This window comes from Somniosus microcephalus, chromosome 15, assembly GCF_052327205.1.
Source record: "Somniosus microcephalus isolate GS21.2 chromosome 15, FLI_Smic_1.0, whole genome shotgun sequence".
In the NCBI taxonomy this organism is placed as follows: domain Eukaryota; kingdom Metazoa; phylum Chordata; class Chondrichthyes; order Squaliformes; family Somniosidae; genus Somniosus; species Somniosus microcephalus.
Genome location: NC_141001.1, coordinates 121,549,102 through 121,574,453, shown reverse-complemented (window position 1 = coordinate 121,574,453; position 25,352 = coordinate 121,549,102). Strand labels below are relative to the sequence as shown.

At 49.4% G+C, this 25,352-nt stretch overlaps 1 protein-coding gene across 1 annotated transcript in view; it reads right to left on the bottom strand.

Annotated features, from left to right (window-relative positions):
- LOC147107196 (polypeptide N-acetylgalactosaminyltransferase 18-like) overlaps positions 1–24,496 on the bottom strand; it is a 729,889-nt gene extending 705,393 nt beyond the window's left edge. Inside the window, exon 1 of the mRNA XM_086008375.1 lies at positions 24,203–24,496. Coding sequence (XP_085864501.1) covers positions 24,203–24,440 — 238 coding nt within the window. The 5' untranslated portion in view covers positions 24,441–24,496. The remainder of the gene's footprint in view (positions 1–24,202) is intronic.
- Between the last annotated feature and the right edge of the window lie 856 nt (positions 24,497–25,352).

Below are 25,352 nucleotides of genomic sequence, written 5' to 3'. Positions count from 1 at the left end.
GTTGCACTGTCAGAGAATCAGTACTGAGGGAGTGCTGCACTGTCAGAGAATCAGTACTGAGGGAGTGCTGCACTGTCAGAGAATCAGTACTGAGGGAGTGTTGCACTGTCAGAGAATCAGTACTGAGGGAGTGCTGCACTGTCAGAGAATCAGTACTGAGGGAGTGTTGCACTGTCAGAGAATCAGTACTGAAGGAGCGCTGCACTGTCAGAGAATCAGTACTGAGGGAGTGTTGCACTGTCAGAGAATCAGTACTGAGGGAGTGCTGCACTGTCAGAGAATCAGTACTGAGGGAGCGCTGCACTGTGGGAGGGTCAGTACTGAAGGAGCGCTGCACTGTCAGAGAATCAGTACTGAGGGAGCGCTGCACTGTGGGAGGGTCAGTACTGAAGGAGCGCTGCACTGTCAGAGAATCAGTACTGAGGGAGCGCGGCACTGTCGGAGGGGCAGTACTGAGGGAGTGCTGCACTGTCGGAGGGGCAGTACTGAGGGAGTGCTGCACTGTCAGAGAATCAGTACTGAGGGAGCGCTGCACTGTGGGAGGGGCAGTACTGAGGGAGTGCTGCACTGTCGGAGAATCAGTACTGAGGGAGTGCTGCACTGTCGGAGGGGCAGTACTGAGGGAGTGCTGCACTGTCGGAGGGGTAGTACTGAGGGAACGCTGCACTGTCGGATGGTCAGTACTGAGGGAGCTCTGCACTGTCGGAGGGGCAGTACTGAGGGAGCACTGCACTGTCAGAGGGGCGGTACTTTACAGGGGGTCCCCGGGAATGTGTCAGTATTTACAGGGGGGTCCCCGGGAGTGTGTCAGTATTTACAGGGGGTCCCCGGGAGTGTGTCAATATTTACAGGGAGTCCCCGGGAGTGTGTCAGTATTTAGAGGGAGTCCCCAGGAGTGTGTCAGTATTTACAGGGAGTCCCCAGGAGTGTGTCAGTATTTACAAGGAGCCCCCGGGAGTGTGTCAGTATTTACAGGGGGTCCCCGGGAGTGTGTCAGTATTTACAGGGGGTCCCCGGGAGTGTGTCAATATTTACAGGGAGTCCCCGGGAGTGTGTCAGTATTTAGAGGGAGTCCCCAGGAGTGTGTCAGTATTTACAGGGGGGTCCCCGGGAGTGTGTCAATATTTACAGGGAGTCCCCGGGAGTGTGTCAGTATTTACAGGGAGTCCCCAGGAGTGTGTCAGTATTTACAGGGAGTCCCCGGGAGTGTGTCAGTATTTACAGGGAGTCCCCAGGAGTGCGTCAGTATTTACAGGGGGTCCCCGGGAGTGTATCAGTACTTACAGGGGGTCCCCGGGAGTGTGTCCATATTTACAGGGAGTCCCCGGGAGTGTGTCAGTATTTACAGGGAGTTCCCGGGAGTGGTTCAGTATTTACAGGGAGTCCTGGGGAGTGTGTCAATATTTACAGGGGATCCCCCGGAGTGTGTCAGTATTTACAGGCTGTCCCCGCGAGTGTGTCAGTATTTACAGGGGCTCCTGGGGAGTGTGTCAATATTTACAGGGGGCCCCCGGGAGTGTGTCAGTATTTACAGAGCGTTCCTCTCAGAAAAGTTTGAAAGTGTTTACCCCCCCCCACTCTATTCAGACCTGCAGCTTTGCACCATTTGATGCCAGGAGTCAGTGGTCAGAGTCTGAGGCGCCATGGGGTCTGTTCTGTTCCAACACCATCAGAGTTTGCTCTTACTCCATGACTGTGGCATGCTCTAGGAAGCAGGTCACCACAAACCAGGGGAACTGCTACAACATTAACTCAAAAATCAACCTGTGAAGGAATAAGCAATATACCTATTCAGAAAAATACACCATTCTATAAAAGAATTCTGACTTTATTAAAACATGACATACTGGGCTTGAAAATCTAAAAGCCTTAACAATGGAGAAGCTGTGAACAGCATACAGGCTATTGAGGTAAGATAAGTTGTTGACACTGAATCAATAGCCTTATTGAAACAGGAGGTTGGAGGCTTCTGAAGTCTGCAGCTTTGGAAAGAACACAATGGTACAGCCTGTTAAGGTGTCTTAAGCCAACACTTTGGAAAGAAACACATAAAAGAAGAAACATATGCCTTCATGGGAATGGCATCAAGTGGGGGAGGCACCAGCCATCACATTGTTTTTGTGTTGAACTTGGAACACCTAGGAGACACGAGTCTGTGTTGCAACCAGCTGAGATGACTTAAGAATTGCATAGAAGACCTTGGTAAGAATGACATCAAATAAATGCACCTGCTGTTACATTCAAACACCTAAAGGAGAGACACGAGTCTGTATTGCTACCAGCTGAACTAACTGTAAGAATAGCAGGGTCCAGCAGAAAAATGACTAGAGATAATTAGCTTACATCAGCAGAAAACTTCAAAGGAAATACCACAGAGAAAGTGTATAAAAATTAAACTTTCAAATGGGAAGATAGACTCACTTGAAGGGGCAAGGCGATTCTTGGCTTCAGAGGCAAGCTCTGTAAGTCTACAACTCTTTGGGGTAGATTTTCATAAAGCTGTCGGGAAGGAGGCGGGACTTCAACTTTCGGGTTTTAGTCCCGCCTACATCGACGTCCGGCCAATCTGTGCGATTTTCCCTTGATTGACCTTGTTAAGCCCACCCAGCGTGCTCAGCAGGCCAATTAAGGGCCACCCGGCAACAGGTGACGTCACAGACTGAAATTTCATCTGTCAAGAGTTCTTGGCAGATGAAATATCAGCGTTTCACAGCTGTTTGAAGCTGTCAAACACTGACAGTCTGACTTCTAATCTGAGTCCTTCTACACAGACTCAGATAGAACTGTCACCGGCAATAAAAGCTGAAGGCTGTCACTTTTGACAGCTCGCAGCCATTTTGCTTTCAGTGCCGGCTGAGTGATGGACTCCCGAAACCTAGAGGAAGAAAGGCTGTTAAGGTAAGTACAGGTAATTTAAACTTCTTTACACACTTTAGACACACCAAACACACTTACCTTTGCACTCATGCACCCATCACTTGCCTGAACACCGACATCGCGACCCCTCCAAGTCCTTCAAGCCGACGGCCCGACTGCTCTAACCTGGCGTGGTTTGGAGCCGTCAGCAATCCCACATGACACCCCTCAAAATAGGGATTAGACTAAAAACTGCCTGTTAACTACCTGTTAACAGGCAGTTAATTGACACTAATCCCTTCCCGCCTCGGGTCGGTGGGTCCCAGTGCGGTGCGGGTACCCGCCTCCTGTGAAACTTACGTGGAGGCGGGTTTTGGGCGGGATGGTGTTGGGACCCCCGAATTCTGGATTCCCCCCCACCGCCCCACACGCCTGAAACCCCACCTGACGGCTCCAGGAAAATCTACCCCTTTGAGTCTTGAGGATCAACGGTATTCTATTTGATTTTGGTGAATATCCTGGAATAAACTAAGAACTGTAAAACTAGAGAAGTTAAGATTTGAGAATAAGGATCTCTGATAATAGAATTGTAAGATTTCTGTTTTTGGAACTGTTAAAGTTGCGATTGAATCACCAGCTGTTAACTGCATGTCAGTTCTTTAATAAATCTCTATATTTTTTAGAATTGTCTCACATGGTACTTCTGTATCAAACTCGTGAACTCAATCTCTGTACGCTCCTTGGTGAGGAGTTGCAGAATTCTGAGGGAGTTTTCCAGACCCTCATAATATCCGGAAGGTTGCAGTCTAGCTAAACTTATTAAAAGTGCTATCTGGAGGACGGTAACATCTTCAGGTTGTTCCTTTCCTTTAGGGAGAGATAGCCTGGACTTTTAGACCCAATTAAGCGTCTTTAGGGTTCGGCTACCTCAAACTTTAGTTGAAAGTGAGCGTCTGGGGAATACGCCTGATCCGGGATAGCCCTAAAGGGGCTAGGACTAGTAATGATCCCTTCAGTTGGCACCCAATGTGTGTGTTAACGAGTTGATACAGAACCTATACTTATATTTATATCTATATCCATCTTGTAGATTGTTAAGTATAGAAGGAGTGTTTTACTGACCGTGGTACCAAGACCCAGATTTAAGTCTCTAGAGACGACAAGACCCTGATCAGGCCTTGTAGAACTTAAATCAGAACTCCTTCAATATACCATTGAGGTCTAGAAATTTCGTATAAAGTTCATATTAAACCCTAACTGAGGTTAGGTCCTGACGAAATATTAAACCCTAACCGAGGTTAGGTCCTGACAAAATATTAAACCCTAACCAAGGTTAGGTCCTGACGAAATATTAAACCCTAACTGAGGTTAGGTCCTGACGAAATATTAAACCCTAACCAAGGTTAGGTCCTGACGAAATATTAAACCCTAACCGAGGTTAGGTCCTGACAGAATATTAAACCCTAACCGTGGTTAGGTCCTGACAAAATGGCAAACCCTGTTGGAATTGGCAAAGTCTTTTATTAGGAAATTCAAACGATTGCTTTATTAGGGGAAATAATCCTATCCCTGTACCTCCACAAAACCAAGTGATAATTTTTGAAATAGAAGGCTTTGATGCCAAAGGAGCCATTAGAACTCATAGCATGATTGATGTTTATCCCCAGAACCAGGGGATCCAGAATATCCTGTGGGACAATCAAACGAATGCTCCAAATCCAATAAATTCCTTAATGATAAGGTGCACACCTGCACAATTGGGAGGTCTAATGAACGGTGCCCAACAAGGTGGTGGCAACCATGGCCGAATAGTAGGACCCGGAGCAGCCTATGCTCCTGGGGGCCATGGATTCTGGTTAAGGTGGCAAGCTCATGATGAAATAAATTACCAGAATATTCGAGAAATCTATAGACAGCTTAGAATCCATTATAATCAATGCCGACAGGCACTAACTCAATCTTATCTAAATGCTGGAGGTGCAATGATTACTGATCCAGTAAGCCAACCCCAGCAATCACACATTGCGCCCCTAGGTCAAGTAAACCTGAGCTCTATCTACACAATGGCCTAGATTTTCAGTGTGCCGTGAGGCGGGCTTTTAGGCGGGCGGGGGGTGGGGGGGGAAATCCCGAATTCGGGGGCCCCAACACCATCCCGCCCAAAACCCACATCCACGTAAGTTTCACAGGAGGCGGGTACCCGCCCTGCACTGTGTAGTATCCGAGTAGCAATAATACACGGACTGCAGGAGAACAATAATAACAGGTATTTACTGAACAGAGGGTAAGTTAAAACTGAAAGTACAGAAGCCTGCTACGGCTTTATATACAGGTGTGGTCACTGCCGGTACTACAGTATAAAATCAGTTCTCTCTTAAAGGTACATACACAACACACTGGGACCCGCCGACCCGAGGCGGGAAGGGATTAGTGCCAATTAACTGCCTGTTTACAGGTAGTTAACATGCAGTTTTTAGCCTAATCCCTATTTTGAGGGGTGTCGTGTGGGATTCCCGATGGCTCCAAACCACGCCAGGTTAGAGCAGGCGGGCCATCGGGTTAAAGGACTTGGAGGGGTCGCGATGTCGGTGTTCAGGTGAGTAATGGGTGCATGAATGCAAAGGTAAGTGTGTTTGGTGTGTCTAAAGTGTGTAAAGAAGTTTAAATTACCTGTATAATTGCAAAATACTGCGGATGCTGGAAATCTGAAATAACAACAGAAAATGCTGGAAATACTCAGCAGGCCAGGCAGCATCCGTGGAGAGAGAAACAGAGTTAACGTTTCAGGTCTGGGACCCTTCATCAGAACTGGAAAAAGCTGGAGATGTAACAGATATTAAGCAGGTGCAGAGACGGGGGGGGCGGCGTTAGGAGGGGAGGAAGGAATTGAAAGAACATCCTGTACTTTTGTAAGAGGCAGGAAAGATAAAATGTTGCAAATAGGAGTGGCAAAAATCATACTGCATGAACAATGGGGGCAGGGATAATTATCTGAAATTGTTGAACTCAATGTTGAGTCCGGCAGGCTGTAAAGTGCCCAATCGAAAGATGAGGTGCTGTTCCTCGAGCTTACGTTGAGCTTCATTGGAACAATGTAATAGGCCGAGGACAGAGAGATCTGAGTGGGAGTGAAGCGGTGAATTAAAGTGACAGGCGACCGGAAGCTCAGAGTCACCTGTACGGACTGAACGGAGATGTTCCGCAAAGCGGTCACCCAATCTGCGTTTGGTCTCCCCAATGTAGAGGAGACCACATCGTGAGCAGCGAATACAGTATACTAGATTGCGAGAAGTACAAGTAAATCGCTGTTTCACCTGGAAGGGGTGTTTGGGGTCCTTGACAGTGGGAAGGGAGGAGGTAAAAGGGCATGTGTTGCATCTCCTGCGCTTGCATGGGAAGGTGCCAGGTGAAGGAGAAGGGCTGTTGGGGGTGATTGAGGAGTGGACCAGGGTGTCGCGGAGGGAGCGGTCCCTTCGGAATGCTGAAAGGGGAGGTGAGGGGAAGATGTGTTTGGTGGTGGGATCACGTTGGAGGTGGCGGAAATGGCGGAGGATGATCCGTTGAATGTGGAGGCTGGTGGGGTGAAAGGTGAGGACAAGGGGAACCCTATCGTGGTTCTGGGAGGGAGGGGAAGGGGTGAGAGCAGAAGTGCGGGAAATAGAACGGACACGGTCAAGGGCCGTGTCAACCACGGTAGAGGGGAATCCTCGGTTGAGGAAAAAGGAAGACATGTCAGAAGCACTAGTATGGAAGGTGGCATCGTCAGAACAGACGCGGCGGAGACGGAGAAACTGGGAGAATGGAATAGAGTCCTTACAGGAAGCGGGGTGGGAGGAAGTGTAGTCCAGGTAGCTGTGGGAGTCAGTGGGCTTGTAGTGGATGTTTGTTGAAAGCCGATCGCCAGAAATGGAGATGGAGAAGTCAAGGAAGGGAAGGGAAGAGTCGGAGATGGACCATGTGAAGGTGAGGGCAGGGTGGAAATTGGAAGTAAAGTGAATGAACTTATCCAGTTCACGGCGAGAGCAGGAAACGGCACCAATACAGTCATCGATGTACCGGAAAAAGAGGTGAGGGAGGGGACCTGAGTAGGACTGGAACAAAGAATGTTCCACATATCCCATGAACAGGCAGGCATAGCTAGGGCCCATGCGGGTTCCCATAGCAACACCTTTAATTTGGAGGAAGTGAGTGGAGTCAAAGGAGAAGTTGTTCAATGTGAGAACAAGTTCAGCCAGGCGGAGGAGGGTGGTGGTGGATGGGGACTGGACGGGCCTCTGTTCAAGGAAGAAACGGAGTGCCCAACCAGTTCCCACCCTCCTCCGCCTGGCTGAACTTGTTCTCACATTGAACAACTTCTCCTTTGATGAGGAGCCAGTTGCCGGAACAAGCGGCCTGCAGCAACACGAGGGGGGTAGGCAAGTTCGGCCACCGGCTCCCCGGAGGGCAAGGCAGGGAACGATGACTGCTGCACAGAGTGCAGAGGAGGTGCGGAGCCTGGCTGAAATGAGCACCCAGGCCCGGCTCAGGCACACTGAGCTTATGGCTGCAGTGGGGAGGATGCCTCAGTCGATAGAAACACTGGCAAAGAGTGTGCTGGACTTTGGGGCAGCAATGGAGAGGACTGTCCAGGGCTTCGGGGCAGCAATGGGGAGGACTGTCCAGGGCTTCGAGGCCGCTATGGAAAGGACTGTTCAGAGCTTCGGACAATCCCCGGAAAGGTCTGTCCAGGGATTGTCCGAGGCAGTGGAACGGACTGCTCCGGCCTTGTCTGAAGCAATGGAAAGAACTGTCCAGGGCTTCTCCGAAGCACTGGCACCTGCCACACAGGTCCTCACTGCTGCCACGCAGTCACTTGCTGGCCTCGTCCACACCCAGATTGAGGCAACGCGAACTCTCACTGCTGCCACCCTATCTGCATCAGCTAGGGTCACCCCGGGCCCTTCCAGTACCACACGAGGCCAGGAATCAGTGGAGCAGTCGCTTGTGGCGGTGGAGCCGAGCTGGTCCCCTCCGAGAGCCAGTGTGTCGTCCGACCATGGTGCAGGTGTCCTCTCTCGGCAGGTGACCATTCCACATGCCACCGCTGGAACGTCTGCAGTGCAGCTGCCACCACCTGCAGTGCACACTGCTTCCAGCCATGCCCAGTTCAAGCAGCCAGCCTCCGCACCCTCCAAGCCCAGAGGTCGTCCAGGCCGTCCCTCAGGGGCTTCTGCGCTTCCAGACAGTCAGCAGGCGTCCCCCAGCCTTGACGCCGCCACTGGAGTTCAATTACATAGGAGCAGCAGGGAGGGAAGGGGCCGACCGCGAAAGAGAAGTCGGTCTCCATCAAGGGGCCAGCAGTAGAGGGAGTTGCTGAGACGTTTCTTTCTCCAAATTCAAGGACGCCCTCACCTGTTGTGATTGTTTGTGATGGTTTGTTTAGTTTTGCGGCTTTGCCAGAGTTAACTGTTATTTTGTTAGTTATGGTTTCTGTTGACATGACGTTGTTATGCTGGAAGGAAGCACTTTTTTGACAATAAAGAATTTTTTTATTTACAATGGTACTCGTAACTATTTACACTCATGGTGGCCTTCATAGGCTTTGTACGATCCGAAGTGCGCAGGACGAATGACACCCATCATTCCGTCAGAGGGGCCTAGAACCGAGTCCTTATGAGCCTCTGACAGATGGCCCTTCCAGTTTCAGGAGCCCTCCCATCTTCCTCCTCCTCCTCCTCCTCCTCGTCCGCCTGCTCTTCCTGCTCCTCCTCCTCCTCGTCCGCCTGCTCGTCCTCCTCCTCCTCCTCCTCGTCCGCCTGCTCTGCTGGACCTTGAGGGTCGGCTGGCATTGGCTGGGTTCGTCGAATGGCCAAGTTGTGGAGCATGCAGCAGACGACGACGATGCGACCCACTTGCCCCGGCGAGTACTGCAGGGCTCCCCCCGAATGGTCTAGACAGCGGAAACGCTGTTTGAGCACACCAATAGTGTGCTCCACAATGTTCCTGGTCGCCTGATGGCTGCTGTTGTAAAGCTCTTCTGCCGGGGTGGCGGGCAAACGGAGTGGGGTCATGAGCCATGGGCAGAGAGGATAGCCCTTGTCGCCCAGAAGCCAGCCTCGTGGGTGAGCCGGGCCCTCAAAAAGGTCAGAAACTGAGGTCTGCCGCAGGATGAACGCATCGTGGCTGCTCCCAGGGAATTGTGCATTGACTGCCATGATCATCTGGCGGTGGTCACAGACCAGCTGGACACTGAGGGAGTGGAACCCCTTGCGGTTGTGGAACTCCTCAGGATTCTGTAATGGCGCCCGCAAAGCCACGTGTGTGCAATCAATGGCCCCCTGCACCATGGGGAAGTCCACAATAGCAGTGAAGCCCTGCACACGCTCCGCCTGCTTCTCCAGGGTCACAGGGAAGGTGATTAATTGACGCCTCCTTCTATAGAGGGCAGCTGTCACTTGCCGGATGCAACAATGCACTGCAAATTGTGTTATATTCGCGATGTCCCCAGTGGCTGACTGAAAGGATCTGCTTGCGTAAAAGTTCAGGGCAACAGTCACTTTGACGGCAACCGACAGAGAGGTCCTGCACCGTAGACGTGGCTACAGATCCTCAGCAAGCAGGTGGCACAGCTCAGTCACAACCTCCTTACCGAATCTGAGCCTTCGCAGACACTGCTCCTCTGACATGGTAAGGTATGACACCTGCTGCCTGAAAACCCTCGCAGCGTATCATCGGATTGGGCGACCTCCATTGCCCCTCCTCCTTCTGGCCAATCCCGGCCCTCTCTCCCGCCGTCGCTGTGCCCCTTCCAAGTGTCCGGCCATGAGGACGTTCCCCTCCAAAGCAGCTCCCATTGCTATGCCAGACGGGCAACACGCAGTGATGTCTAGCGCTCCAACTGCTCCGGACAGGCCTGCAGGTCCCAAGTCTTCGAAGGCTAAATCCGAAAAATAGTGTGCAACAGTAGTTCACCAACTCTCTCCAACAATGATCAGAGTGAACAGGCCAAGTGGTTGCAGCTTTTATACTGGCTGTCCCCTTTAAATTGCGCCCCCCGACTCCGAGAAGGGCCTGGGAACGTTCCATCCAACTGTCACTAATAGCGCCAGGCGAAAAGGTTCCGGGCGCCACCAAATATCCGGTCAGGGGCGCCAAAAAGGCATTGCACACTGAAATGACGCCATGGTCTGCCTGCGCACGCGGGCGCGCACTAAGAGTTAGCGCAGTGGATACTCAATATGGGAGGTGTCGCTATCTTCATTGCGCCCGCCCGAACATTGGGTAACGCCCCAATTCTCGGGCTCTTTAGGCGCTAATCGCTGGCGCAAACAACCGAATTTCTAGGCCAAGGTGTCTTAATCAAAATGGCATCTAGAACTAATTCACCATTGTTTGGTGTTGCTAAACTAGATGGGAGGTGGAGATTAGTGGTCGATTATACAGCCTTAAATAAGGTAACGGCCCCACATACTGCACAACAGCAAAATTCCACAGCCCTTGTCTCTGGAATCACGAGGGGAAAATATAAATCTTGTATTGATCTAGCAAACGGCTTCTGGTCACATCCAATCGAAAAAGCTGATTAGCCAAAAACAGCGGTGACTGGACCCGATGGTTATCAGTATTGCTGGACCAGATTGCCCCAGGAATTTCAAAACAGCCCCGTTCTCTTTTCAGCCCACATCATTGACCTTTTAAAAGACCTACCTAACGTCAATCCTTATGTGGACGATATATATCTGTCACATGACAATCTCCAAGAGCACTTGAAAGCCATTGATAGTATTTTATCCAGACTTACAACTGCTGGGTAATTAATCAACATAAAAAAGAGTCAACTAGTTTGGGAAGAGGTAGATTGTCTGGGCCTGTGAATAACTGGAAACAGTAGAAGATTAACGCAATCCTATAAAGAAAAATTAGCCACCATTCAATATCCTAAAACTCTGAAAAATCTGCAAGTTTAGGACTTCTGAATTTTGCTCGATCCTTTACGCCAACCATGGCCAAGCTCTCAGCACCCCTGTATGCTAGAGTAGGTGATTACTCAAAACTGCAACAATTATGCCGAGAGGTACAAAAAGCCATAGACCTGGAACAGAGGGACCTACAAGTTCCCTCAATATTCATCTCAGGTCATCACCTAAAGTGGCAGCTGCAGTATTCTATAATGAAAAGAGAATCGTGCCCATTCAGTTCCATTCTTATAACTTTTCCAATGTCGAAAGGAGGTACATTAAAAAAAGAAAGGGTCATGAATGTGATGAAATATTCATCATCATCACTGCCTGTGACTGAGATCGGTTTCAGTGCCATTTCCCTTCCCCCAGACCTCATTGTATTGTGTACTGGAATGTGCTGTATTGTATACTGGAATGTGCTGGAATGTGCTGTGTGTAGGGCTCCGCCCATACCTGGCCCCGTTTGTAGGCTGGCTCAGTCTGGCCTCAGCCTCCAGAAGGAAGACATCTCTCTCGCTTACGTGTTACGTTCTAAGTTAATAAAAGCCTTGTTTTGTTCTGCTAACTTCGAGTCTCGGAATTATTGAGGCACATCAATGACTATGGTAATCCAATGCCTCATCAAGGCACGAACCCTTCAAGGGAAATACCCCATTACCATCTATACTGAGATTCCCAATTTAACATCAGTATTGAGGGTGGCCTCTGATGAAAAAAGAGCCACCCAGATCCGATATGATAAATGGGCATCATTCTTGAATGATCCTACACTCATTTTTAAATTCCTCTCCCTGGAAATGGACTTCGAGCATCTCCCCATCATGGAGGACGATGATACTGAGGAGGGAATCAGGCAAATACCTATGAGACCGATTATAGAGTACCATCAAGTCATTTACTGTGATGGATCTTCAATGACGATTAAAAAAGGGACATCCCAACAATCCTCAGCTGGGATGGGGATAGTAGTAGGGACTTTTCGAGATTCCTATTCTTTTTATCCAGAAGAATTACTGTCTATACCCCTTGGCCATAAAACAGCGCAATATGCTGAAGCTGCAGCATTACGGTATGCTTTAGAGAAGGCGGACCCTATTAAACCCACACTAATCTGTACGGATAGTGACGATTGTAAGAGAGGATATAACCAAGATCTGGTTTTCTGGGAACAAACAAACTTTACCAATCATAAGGATAAACCCATAAAACATAAGTCATTGTGGGAAGACATTCTCCGTTCGAGAATGGAGAAACAGAATTGTCAGATGATTCATGTAAACGGGCATACCACTGGGACAGTACACTCAAAAATTCTTTATTGACTTTATTGGACCACTTCCCCCGTCTTTGGGATACAGACATGTTCTCGTTTGTGTAGATGGATACACTTCCTTCTGCTGGCTGGTCCCCACAAAAACAGTAGGGGCAGTACTGAGGGAGCACTGCTGTCGGAGGGGCAGTAATGAGGGAGCGCCGCACTGTCAGAGGGGTAGTACTGAGGGAGCGCCGCACTGTCGGAGGGGCAGTACTGAGGGAGCGCTGCACTGTCGGAGGGGTGGTACTGAGGGAGCCCCGCACTGTCGGAGAGGCAGTACTGAGGGAGCCCCGCACTGTCGGAGAGGCAGTACTGAGGGAGCACTGCACTGTCAGAGGGGTAGTACTGAGGGAGCGCCGCACTGTCAGAGGGGTAGTACTGAGGGAGCGCCGCACTGTCGGAGGGGCAGTACTGAGGGAGCGCCGCACTGTCGGAGGGGCAGTACTGAGGGAGCCCCGCACTGTCGGAGGGGCAGTACTGAGGGAGCGCCGCACTGTCAGAGGGGCAGCACTGAGGGAGTGCTGCACTGTCAGAGGGGCAGCACTGAGGGAGCGCTGCACTGTCGGAAGGGCAGTACTGAGGGAGTGCCGCACTGTTAGAGATGCCGTCTTTCAGAGGAGACGTTAAACCGAGGCCCCGTCTGCTCTCTCAGGTGGACGCAAAAGATCCCAGGACACTATACGAAGAACGGGGGAGTTTTCACTGGTTTCCTAGCCAAAATCTGTCCCTCAAACAGCACCTAAAACAGATTATTTGATCATTTATCTCATTGCTGTTTGTGGGATCTTGCTGTGTGAAATTGGATGCTGCGTTTCCTACACTACAACAGTGACTACACTTCAAGAATACCTAATTGGCCTGAGGTTGTGACAGGCGCTGGAGAAATACAAGTCTTTATTTTCCTTCATTGCATCTTAAATTGGCAAACAATGAAGAAAAGGTTTGCTCAAAACATTTCATAACCACTGTATCCTTTTGATAATATCAGCTTATCCCCAGCTGCTACCATGCTTACATCACTGGTGAGACTGTTATTATCGTTCTGTCTGAATAAACGCTCAAACTGGTCTGGTAATAACTCACTGCTTTTATTTCCAGACCCTCAAGAAAAATCCATCAAAGAATAATAAAACAATACAAGAGAAGACTTTGAAGTGTAATTACGACAAGGTGCTTACTCCCATCAGGGGGCCATTCAGTGTTCCGTTAACAGCATGCAAGGACCACACATAGGCTGGAGTTGGTCATTGATAACCGTTATAAGGTTAGCGTTTTACCCTGACGTACAGCTGGTCACATTTAAAAAGAGGCTGTCACCCATCGGCAGGGAAAGGTTTAAATTTCAGTGTTGCACAGTAGGAGGTGCTCGTCTGAGGTCAAGATTCAGGCACAGGGTGGGAGCAGAATTGACAGATGTTGTTTTTGCTCTGCCCCAGTCAGTCACAGGGTTCCTCCACCTTACCCAGCATTACTAACTGCTGACACTGGGTGAAAAATAAATCAGAACACAACAGACATCCCTCACCTTGGTGAAAAACACACCCGCAGGATGAAAGGTTAGAATCCGGCTTGTCTGTAAATCTGCAGGGAAATCGCAGAGATATGCAAGAGCTATGGAGTGGTGATATTTGGGGTCTTTAATTAACCAAATGTCAATTGGGATAATGCTCGGGCAAAGGGAAAGGAGGGGGAGGAATTTCTGAAATGTGTTCAGGAGAATTTCCTTGACCAGTATGTTTTTGGCCCAACTAGGAAGGAGGGATTGCTGGATCTGGTGCTGGGGAATGAGGTCCACCAAGTGGGAGAACACTTGGGTACGGGTGATCATCGTATCATAAGATTTAGATTAGCAATGGAGAGGAGCAAGGAAGAATCTAGAGTGGAACTTCTAAACTGGAATAGGGCTAACTTCAATGGGATGCGAAAGGATCTAGCCAGGGTAAAATGGAACCAAAGACTGACAGGAAAAACTGTAACGGAACAATGGGAGATCTTTAAGGAGGAGATGTTCCAAGTACAGGCTCGGTACATTCCAACAAGAGGGAAGGGTAAGGGAACCAAAGCAAGGGCTCCTTGGATGACAAGGGAGATAGAGAAGATGATGAAACAAAAAAAGAGGGTGTATGATGAATGTCAGATGAATTCTTCAAGGGCGAACCAGACCAAATATAATAAGTTGAGAGGGGATGTGAAGATGAAAATAACATTGGCAAAGAGAGAATATGAGAGTAGAATGGCAGTTAACATAAAAGGGAACCCAAAAATCTTCTACCGCCATGTAAACAGTAAGCGGGTAGTAAGAGGCAGGGTGGGGCCTATTAGAGACAAAGAAGGTGATATATGCTTAGAGGCACAGGGCAAGGCTAGAATACTCAATGAGTACTTTGTAACGGTGTTTACTAAGGAGAATGTGGAAATGTACCTTTTAAAACTGAATATAGTTACATGTGCCCCTTTTTGACAAACAAAATGGAGTCCCGGTCCTCCCAGAAGCCTCTGCAGAAATGTCCTCTATTCCTTCCTTAAACATGTTAACCTTGACTAAACACTGTAAACCGTTGCTTATCTGCGTTGTAAACAAAGACCATTTACATGAGTAAAGGGAACCTTACGCAAGCCACCTGGCCAGAGGCTTGGCCACCAGATAACAGAAGAAACATACTGTATGAGTTTATTTACATTCCAAACAGTACTGATAGTCTTAATTAAATAGTCTAGAATAAATAACTACCCATTGTATTATCAATAGTCTTTCGCTACGCCAGACTTTAGAAATATGTAGAAACTTAGTTAAGGATTGAAGAACTCTTTGTCCCTTTGTCTGACTTGAAAAGACACATGATGAAACCATAACTTGTTTACTTTACTGTATAAATATGTTAATCTGTAATTCTGGAGAGAGTCTCTGCTTAGCCTTTGACTGAGCGGGACGCTCTCCTTGCCGCAAGTAAAAGTTTATTAAAAGGACATCTACCGGAGCTGATCATTTCAGAGTCTCAGAGAGTCGAGATTTCGACAGTTACTTCTTGGAGGTTCCACCGAGATCGCTTACTCTCTAGTCTGTGAGTGAACAGATGCTGGCATAGTGCCTCTTCAGTGAAGGGCTTAACTGGCCAGAATAAGGTGGACAAATGTAAGAAGTCACACAACACCAGGTTATAGTCCAACAGCTTTATTTGAAATCACAAGCTTGTGATTTCAAATAAAGCTGTTGGACTATAACCTGGTGTTGTGTGACTTCTTACATTTGTCCACCCCAGTCCAACTCCGGCATCTCCACATACAGGTCAGCAAGCAGTGTACTAAAGGGAAAAAAGCAAGCAAATAAACGAACAGAGCAGGTAAATTGTCCTAGACATGGTAAAAACCCATTTATGATGGTTGCTAAAGAAACAAAAGGACACCCGCCAAATGCCCCTAAGGATCGGGAAAAAGATGAAGATGAGGATTGGGAAGAGAATTGGACTCCCTACGGCAGGCCACCACCATATGTTCAGCATGCTCCAGATCAAAATGAAGGTGAGCAGGCCGTTCCACCTGTAGTTCAAGCAGAGCCTGTACTTCAGGCTCTTGCACCCCCGGCTACCCCACAAAACGGCGCAGTAGCAGGAGCACCTGTCACTCCTGACAATGATAATACAAATCAATTCCACGTAGGTCCGGCAGGGTATACACGGAGTCGGACAGAACAAAGGGAACGCAGTGAAAATAATACAGGATCTGATCCTCCACCCGCTCTTATAATGCCAGTGAGACTTTTTCCCAATCCAACTCCAAACGGAGATCCAGTTGGTGTTTATCGACCATGGTCACCAAGTGAGTTAAGAACAATTGTGGAAGGATTAGCAGACCCCAAAACCAGTCTTGAAAAGGCTGCAAGATGATCATGACTGGGAACTAAACATACAAGGGTATTTGACAATTAGGAAGGACAGACAGGAAGGAAAGGGAGGTGGGGTTGCTATGTTAATCAAGGATGGAATCACTGCAATAGTCAGAAATGATATTGGGTCAAAGGATCAGGATAGTGAAACAGTTTGGGTGGAGATAAGGAATAATAAGGGGAAAAAGTCACGAGTGGGCTTAGCCTATAGGCCTCCTAACAGTTGCAACTCTGTTGGTCGGTGTATAAATCAGGAAATAGTTGGGGCTTGTAATAAGGGAACAGCTATAATCATGGGGGATTTTAACTTTCATATTGACTGGACTAATTGTGGTAAACCACTTTTATCGTTCACTATCGTTACACTATGGTTATCACTGTTTATATCGTTACACTATGGTTATCACTGTTTACACTGTTGTATCACTACACAAGGTCACCTCTTGTCACGCTGTTATACCTGGGCTGACCACAGCTGACTCCGCCCATGGCTCCGCCTGCTTGCCCGGGTATAAAGGTGGTCGACTGGCTGGTATTCCTCCTTGTTGGACCCGATCACCCACGAGGGTGGGCTCTGTTATTTAGCCAATAAAAACCTATAGTTACTATCTTAACTCGTCGCTTTTCATTGGATGAATTGATAGGTATATCACTAATCAAATTAGGCATGGCAGCCTTGAGGAAGAGTTCATAGAGTGTATTAGGGATGGGTTCCTTGAGCAGTATGTAACTGAACCAACCAGGGGGCAGGCAATCTTAGATCTGGTCCTGTGTAATGAGACAGGATTAATCAAAAATGTCCTCGTAAAGGATCCCCTTGGAATGAGTGACCATAATATGGTTGAATTCCAAATTCAGTTTGAGGGTGAGAGAGTTGGATCTCAAACCAGCGTACTGAGCTTAAATAAAAGAGACAATGAAGGTATGAGAGCAGAATTGACTAAAGTGGACTGGGTAAACAGATTAAAGTGTAAGACGGTACAAGAGCAGTGGTCTACATTCAAGGAGCTATTTCACATCTTTCAAGATAAATATATTCCACTGAGGAAAAAGGGGAGTAAAAGAAAAGACAGCCATCCGTGGCTTAGTAAAGTAATAAAGGATAGTATCTGACTGAAAACAAGGGCATATAAAGTAGCCAAATCTAGTGGGAGGATAGAAGATTGGGAAGCATTTAAAAGCCAGCAAACAATAACTAAAAGATTAATTAAGAAAGGGAAGATAGATTATGAAAGTAAACTAGCAAAAAATATAAAAACAGATAGCAAGAGTTTCTACAGCTATATAAAAAGAAAAAGGGTGGCTAAAGTGAACGTTGGTCCCTTAGAGGATGGGACCGGGAAACTAGTGGTGGGGAACATGGAGATGGCAAAGACGCTGAACAAATATTTTGTATCAATCTTTACAGTAGAGGACACTAAAAATATCCCAACACTGGACAAACAGGGGGCAATGGGAGGGGAGGAGCTAAACACAATTAAAATCACTAAGGAGATGGTACTCGGTAAAATAATGGGACTTAAGGCGGATAAATCCCCTGGACCTGATGGCCTACATCCTAGGGTCTTGAGAGAAGTGGCGGTAGGGATTGTGGATGCATTGGTGATTATTTTCCAAAACTCCCTGGACTCAGGAAAGGTCCCAGCAGATTGGAAAACGGCTAATGTAACACCCTTATTTAAGAAGGGAAGTAGACAAAAAGCCAGAAACTATAGACCAGTTAGCCTAACATCTGTGGTTGGCAAAATGTTGGAGTCCATTATTAAGGAAACAGTAACAGAGCATTTGGATAAACATAATTTAATAGGACAGAGTCAGCATGGTTTTATGAAGGGGAAGTCATGTTTGACAAATTTGCTCGAATTCTTTGAGGACGTAACATACAGGGTGGATAAAGGGGAACCAGTGGATGTAGTGTATTTGGACTTCCAAAAGGCATTTGACAAGGTTCCACACAAAAGGTTACTGATCAAGATAAAAAATCACGGGATTGGGGGTAATATACTGGCATGGGTGGAAGATTGGCTATCTAACAGAAAACAAAGAGTTGGGATAAATGGTTCGTTCTCGGGCTGGCAATCAGTAACTAGTGGTGTTCCGCAGGGGTCAGTGCTGGGACCCCAACTCTTTACAATCTATATTAACAATTTGGAGGAAGGGACCGAGTGCAACATATCCAAGTTTGCCGACGATACAAAGATGGGAGGGAAAGCAGTGAGTGAGGAGGACATAAAAAAACTGCAAAAGGACATAGACAGGCTAAGTGAGTGGGCAGAGATTTGGCAGATGGAATATAATATTGGAAAGTGTGAGGTTATGCACTTTGGCAGAAAAAATCAAAGAGCAAGTTATTATCTAAATGGAGAGAAACTGCAAAGTGCTACAGTACAAAGGGATCTGGGGGTCCTGGTGCATGAAACACAAAAAATTAGTATGCAGGTGCAGCACGTGATCAGCAAGGCCAATGGAATCTTGGCTTTTATTGCAAGGGGGATGGAGTATAAAAACAGGGAAGTCTTGCTGCAATTATACAGGGTATTGGTGAGGCCACACCTGGAATACTGCGTGCAGTTTTGGTTTCCATATTTAAGAAAAGATATACTTGCTCTCGAGGCGGTTCAGAGAAGGTTCACTCGGTTGATTCCGGAGATGAGGGGGTTGACGTATGAGGAAAGGTTGAGTAGGATGGGCCTCTACTCATTGGAGTTCAGAAGAATGAGAGGCGATCTTATCGAAACATATAAGATTGTGAGGGGGCTTGATCGGGTGGATGCGGTGAGGATGTTTCCACTGATGGGTGAGACTAGAACTAGGGGGCATAATCTTAGAATAAGGGGCTGCGCTTTCAAAACTGAGATGAGAAGAAACTTCTTCACTCAGAGGGTAGTAAATCTATGGAATTTGCTACCTCAGAGAGCTGTGGAAGCTGCGACATTAAATAAATTTAAAATGGAGATAGACAGTGATATACCTATCAATTCCTCCAATAAAAGGCGAAGAGTTACGAAGGTGACTAAAGGTTTTTATTGACTAAATAACAGAGCCCACTCTCGTGGGTGATCCGATCCAAGCAGGAGGAATACCAGCCAGTCGCTCACCTTTATACCTGGCCTGGTGGGTGGAGCCAAGGCGGAGTCGGCAGTGGTCATCCCAGGTATAGCAGTGTGGCAAGAGGCGACCTCGTACCGTGATACAATAGTGGTCAGTGATACAGTTATAACGAACAGTGGTGAACAGTGCTAACTACTAACAGTGATACGATAGTGAACGTGGTTTACCACATTCACCCCTTGTTTAGAATTAAGTCCGGCGGGGTGAAGTGTACTACCAATTCTGGTAGGTCAGTCTGTCCGGAGGCTTCGTAAGCCTCTCCGATCGCCGCAGCGGTGGTGTTGCCTTATCCGGTGCTGGTGCCTTATCCGGTGTTGATGCTGGTGTTTGCGTGGTCGGCGAGGGCTCGTGGGGTTCCGGCATGCCGTCTACCTTGGCTGAGGTTGGGGGGGGTGGTGGCGGTGTTTCCGGATCGGCTGAGGGTGCGAGGTCTCGTAGGGAGACAGTGTCCTCCCGCCCGTCTGGGTACGCCACGTAGGCGTACTGGGGGTTGGCGTGCAGGAGGTTCACCCTCTCGACCAGGGGGTCCGTTTTATGGGCCCTCACGTGTTTCCGCAGCCAGACCGGCCCCGGGGCGGTCAGCCAGGTTGGTAGAGTGGTTCCCGTAGTCGACTTCCTGGGGAAAACGAACATTCGTTCATGGGGGGTGGTGTTAGTGGCCGTGCAAAGTAATGACCGGATGGAGTGCAGCGCTGTCGGGAGGACTTCTTGCCAGCGGGAGGTTGGGAGGCCCTTAGACTTTAAGGCTAAGAGGACGGCCTTCCATACCGTCGCGTTCTCTCTTTCCACCTGACCGTTACCTCTGGGGTTGTAGCTGGTGGTCCTGCTTGCTGCAATACCTCTCTCTAGGAGGAATTGCCGGAGTTCCTCGCTCATGAAGGAGGAGCCCCGGTCGCTGTGTATATAGTTCGGGAACCCGAACAAGGCGAAGAGGGCATTCAGGCACTTAATGACCGTGCTACTGGTCATGTCGGGGCAGGGGAAGGCAAAGGGGAAACGGGAGTACTCATCAACGATGTTGAGGAAGTACACATTACGGTCAGAGGACGGGAGGGGCCCCTTAAAGTCGATGCTCAGGCGCTCGAAGGGGCGGGTGGCCTTGATCAGGCTTGCTCGGTCCGGCCTATAGAAGTGCGGTTTGCACTCCGCACAGGTCTGGCAGTTCCTGGTCATGGTCCTGACCTCCTCGATGGAGTAGGTCAGGTTGCGGGCCTTAATGAAATGGTAGAGTCTGGTGACTCCGGGGTGGCAGAGCTGGTCGTGGAGGGTCTGAAGCCTATCGATATGCGCGCTGGCGCATGTCATTCGTGAAAGGGCATCAGGGGATTCGTTCAGCTTGCCTGGCCGGTACAAGATCTCATAATCGTAGGTGGAGAGCTCGATTCTCCATCTCAAAATCTTGTCATTCTTGATTTTGCCCTTCAGCTTGTTATTAAACATGAAAGCCACCGAACGCTGGTTGGTGAGGAGGGTAAATCGTTTGCCTGCCAGGTAGTGCCTCCAGCGCCGTACTGCCTCCACGATCGCCTGGGCCTCTTTCTCGACCGACGAATGTCGGATCTCGGGGCCCTGTAGGGTCCTTGAGAAGAAGGCCACTGGCCTCCCCTCCTGGTTTAGGGTGGCGGCTAAGGCGAAGTCGGATGCGTCGCTCTCCACCTGGAAGGGGATGGACTCGTCCACTGCGTGCATCGTGGCCTTGGCTATGTCTCCCTTAATGAGGGAGAAGGCCGCGCACGCCTCCTCCGTGAGGGGGAAGGAAGTGGCTTTCAGGAGGGGTCTGGCTTTGTCCGCGTAATTGGGTACCCATTGGGCATAGTAGGCGAAAAGCCCCAGGGTTCTCCTAAGTGCTTTAGGGCAGTGGGGGAGGGGTAGCTCCATGAGGGGGCGCATTCTTTCTGGGTCGGGGCCGATGATTCCGTTCTCCACTACGCAGCCGAGGATGGCAAGGCGCGTGGTGTTAAACACGCATTTCTCCTTATTGTAGGTGAGGTTCAGCCGTTGGGCCGTACGGAGGAATTTCTCCAGATTCGCGTCATGTTCCTGCCGGTCGCGGCCGCAGATAGTGACGTTATCTAGGTAGGGGAATGTAGCCTGCAGTTCGTTCTGGTCAACCATCTGGTCCATCTCCCTTTGGAAGACCGAGACCCCATTAGTGACACCGAAGGGGACCCTAAGGAAGTGGTATAGGCGCCCATTCGCCTCGAAGGCGGTATACTGGCGGTCCTCAGGGTGGATAGGGAGTTGGTGGTAGGCCGACTTCAGGTCGATGGTCGAGAATACTTTATACTGTGCAATCTGATTGACCATGTCAGATATGCGGGGGAGGGGGTATGCGTCCAGCTGGGTATATCTGTTTATGGTCTGGCTGTAGTCGATGACCAGGCGGTTTTTATCGCCGGTCTTTACGACTACGACCTGGGCACGCCAGGGGCTGCTGCTCCCCTCGATAATGCCCTCTTTCAGGAGGCGCCGCACCTCAGAGCTAATGAAGGCTCTGTCCCCGGCGCTATACCGCCTGCTCTTGGTAGCGACGGGTTTGCAGTCAGGGGTAAGGTTAGCAAACAGAGAGGGTGGCGGGACCTTGAGGGTGGAGAGGCTGCAGGTGTTACGCGGTGGGCGGTTTAACGTTTGCTGGTTGTTGACTGTGAGTGGGGGGAGGGGTCCACCGTATGCTAGGGTTACGCTTTGGAGGTGGGATTGGAAGTCCAGCCCTAGTAGGACGGCAGCGCAGAGATGGGGGAGGACGAGGAGTTTAAAGTTTTTATACTCCGTGCCCTTAACCGACAGGGTCACGACACAGTAGCCGCTGATGTCCGTGGCGTGGGACCTCGATGCCATCGAGATTCGGCTGCGCGTTGGTAGGACAGAGAGGGAGTAGTGGCTCACCGTGTCTGGGTGGATGAAGCTCTCCGTGCTTCCGCTGTCGAACAGGCAGGTCGTGGCGTGGCCGTTCACTTTGATGTCCATCATTGACTTGGACAGATGGTGCGGGCGGGCTTGGTCCAGGGTGACGGAAGCTAGTGTGTAGCTGAGCGAGTCGTTGTCATCTGCGGGCGAGGCGGTCGGGCGTGGTGAGTAAAATGGCGTCTCCCACGAGGTAGGGCCCCATGAGGCACTATTGGGGTCGGTTGCCTTAATCAAAGATGGCCGCCCCCATGACTCATGTGTGGGGATGCTGGCCTCAGTTGCCCTAAACAAAGATGGCCGCCCCCATGACTCATGTGTGGGGATGCTGGCCTCAGTTGCCCTAAACGAAGATGGCCGCCCCCATAGTTCGCATGCGGCACTGCTGGCCTCTGAGGATCCGCTCCTGCAGGCCTTGGAGAAGTGGCCTTTCTTCAGGCAGGTTTTGCATATGGAGTTCTTGGCTGGGCAGCGCGACCTCGGGTGCTTCTCCTGGCCACAAAAAAAACAGCCGGCGGCCCGATCGCGGATGCCCGATGTCGGGGCCGGTGCCGGGGGTGGCGGGGCCGGTCGGGTCCGGGACGCCGACGCAGAGGTAGGTCCCGGGGGCGGCGCTGGGAAGGGTGCTGTGGTAGGGGTCGGGCCCGAGTCCCAGGGTCGCGAGCAGTACCTGGTGAATGCTTCCTGATCTTGGTGGGCCACTTCCAGGGAGATAGCGAGGGCTTCAGCTTTTTCCATGCTGAGGTCTTTAGCTTCCAGCAGTCTTTGCCGTGAGTACTCGGACCGTAGGCCTTTCAGGAATGCGTCGCGGATATTATCTTCAGTATTTTCGGCTGCCGACACCGATTTAAAGTCACAGTTCCTGGCGAGTGCATATAGCGCCTGTGAGAATTCGGCTACTGATTCTCCTGGCTGTTGCGGCCGTGATCTTAGGAGGTGCCTAGCGTACATGTAGTTTACCGGGGTCCGGTACTTCTGTTTCAGCAGGTTGATGGCGGTCTCGTAGGTAGTCATGTCCTCGATGAGAGTGTATACTCTCAGGCTCAGTTGTGCCTGCAGGACACTTAGTTTGGATGCCTGAGGGACGCTGGATTCTCTCAGGTATGATTCGAAGCAGACCAGCCAGTGTTTAAAGTCTGCGGCTGAGTTTGCTGCTCGTGGGTTCAGGTCCAGGTACAGCGGTCTGAGGGCTCGCAGCCAAGCTGGCTGGTGTGGCTGTGCTCCTGGGAGCTGCGCTGGTGGCTCCTCCGCCGGTTGTGACTCGTTGTCGGACATCATTAAATTTAGTCAATAAAATTGATATACCTATCAATTCCTCCAATAAAAGGCGAAGAGTTACGAAGGTGACTAAAGGTTTTTATTGACTAAATAACAGAGCCCACTCTCGTGGGTGATCCGATCCAAGCAGGAGGAATACCAGCCAGTCGCTCACCTTTATACCTGGCCTGGTGGGTGGAGCCAAGGCGGAGTCGGCAGTGGTCATCCCAGGTATAGCAGTGTGGCAAGAGGCGACCTCGTACTGTGATACAATAGTGGTCAGTGATACAGTTATAACGAACAGTGGTGAACAGTGCTAACTACTAACAGTGATACGATAGTGAACGTGGTTTACCACAGACAGTTTCCTAGCAGATAAGGGAATTAGGGGTTACGGGGAGAGGGCAGGGAAGTGGACGTGTGTCTAGATTCGGATCAGCCATGATCCTATTGAGTGGCAGAGCAGGCCCGAGGGGCCGTATGGCCTACTCCTGCTCCTACTTCTTATGTTCTTAGAGAGACAGACTGATGGGGCTTTAGAGAGACAGACTGACGGGGCTTTAGAGAGACAGACTGACAGGGCTTTAGAGAGACAGACTGACGGGGCTTTAGAGAGACAGACTGACGGGGCTTTAGAGAGACAGACTGACGGGGCTTTAGAGAGACAGACTGACGGGGCTTTAGAGAGACAGACTGATGGGGCTTTAGAGAGACAGACTGACGGGGCTTTAATTTACCTCAGGGTTAACAACACAACCGGTGTCTCTACGTAATGGTCAGGGGGTAAAAACCTGGTTTTTAAAAAATGGAGGCACTAATTTTGAAATTTCAGAATAATCAGATCTGAGCTATCTTTACATCTGGGCTAAACAAACAAGAGTGTAGGAGCAGCGAGTGGGACGCGGGTAGATGGAGCTGGTTAATCTCAGACCCTACCTTGTAAGTGCTGATTTACGACATTCTCCAGCCGGTCGAGTCTCTCCCTCAGTCTCAGGCCCTCCCTCTTGTCTTGCTCCAATTGAAGCTCAGATGGAGGCGGCTGCACTGTGATGGATCCGCTGCCTAGGTAGTTGGAAACCCACCCGACATAGATCAGGCACAGCAGATTGCTGACCCCGCACAGGGTCACACAAGTGGAGAGCAGAGATTTTGCATGCCTGCCACAGTAACGCATGGTTGCGACAATGCGAAGGACGGCGAGTGTAAGCCCCCGTGCAATTCCAGAGTCCAGGAGATCTCAACTCACTTGCCACAGCCAGTAAATTTACATTCGACAGGTAAATTCAGACACCCATCCAGCTGCCAAGCTCACCTAAACCCTCCCCAACAGAACAAGCAACCCTCCCCCTGCGAGGCTATTGGTCCCGATCAATTGGATACAATCCAATTTTCTTGTACAAGTCCAACCTGCTCCAGAACCCGACCACAGGAAGTATGATCGTATCACTATTCCTGAACTGTGGCTTACATAAGGGCAGGAATGGCAGCTCAATATTCCTTTTGCAAATGAAAAAAGATTCTCTACATTAAATTATACAAAACACCAAACAATATTTTGTTGCAATTTACACATTGGAGATGGAACTATTAAGCGAAGGGTTAATTCCATTATTTTGTCTTCTCCATGACTCCAGTGGCATCTGACCCAAGCTGCTGACAGCGTGAGCGAGGGCCGCAAACCGGGTTAGAGCTGGTTTATGGCAAATACAGCAATCATTATAAAATATAGCTCTGCCTTTATGTTGATCAGGGATTTGATTTGTTTGTTATACAGGAGATTTACTAGAATGGTGCCAGGGGTGAAAGACTTCAGTTCGTTGGAGAGACTGGAGATGCTGTGGTCGTTCTCCTTAGAGCAGGAAATTTTAAGGGAAGATTAAAATGTGTTCAAAATCATGAAGGGTTTTGATAGAGTAAATAAGGAGGAACTGTTTCCAGTGGCAGGAGGGTCGGTAACCAGAGGACACAGATTGAAGATAATTGACAACAGAACCAGAGAGGACAGGAGGAAACATTCTTTTACGCAGCGAGTTGCTGTGATCTGGAATGCGCTGCCTGAAAGGGCGGTGGAAGCAGATTCAATAAT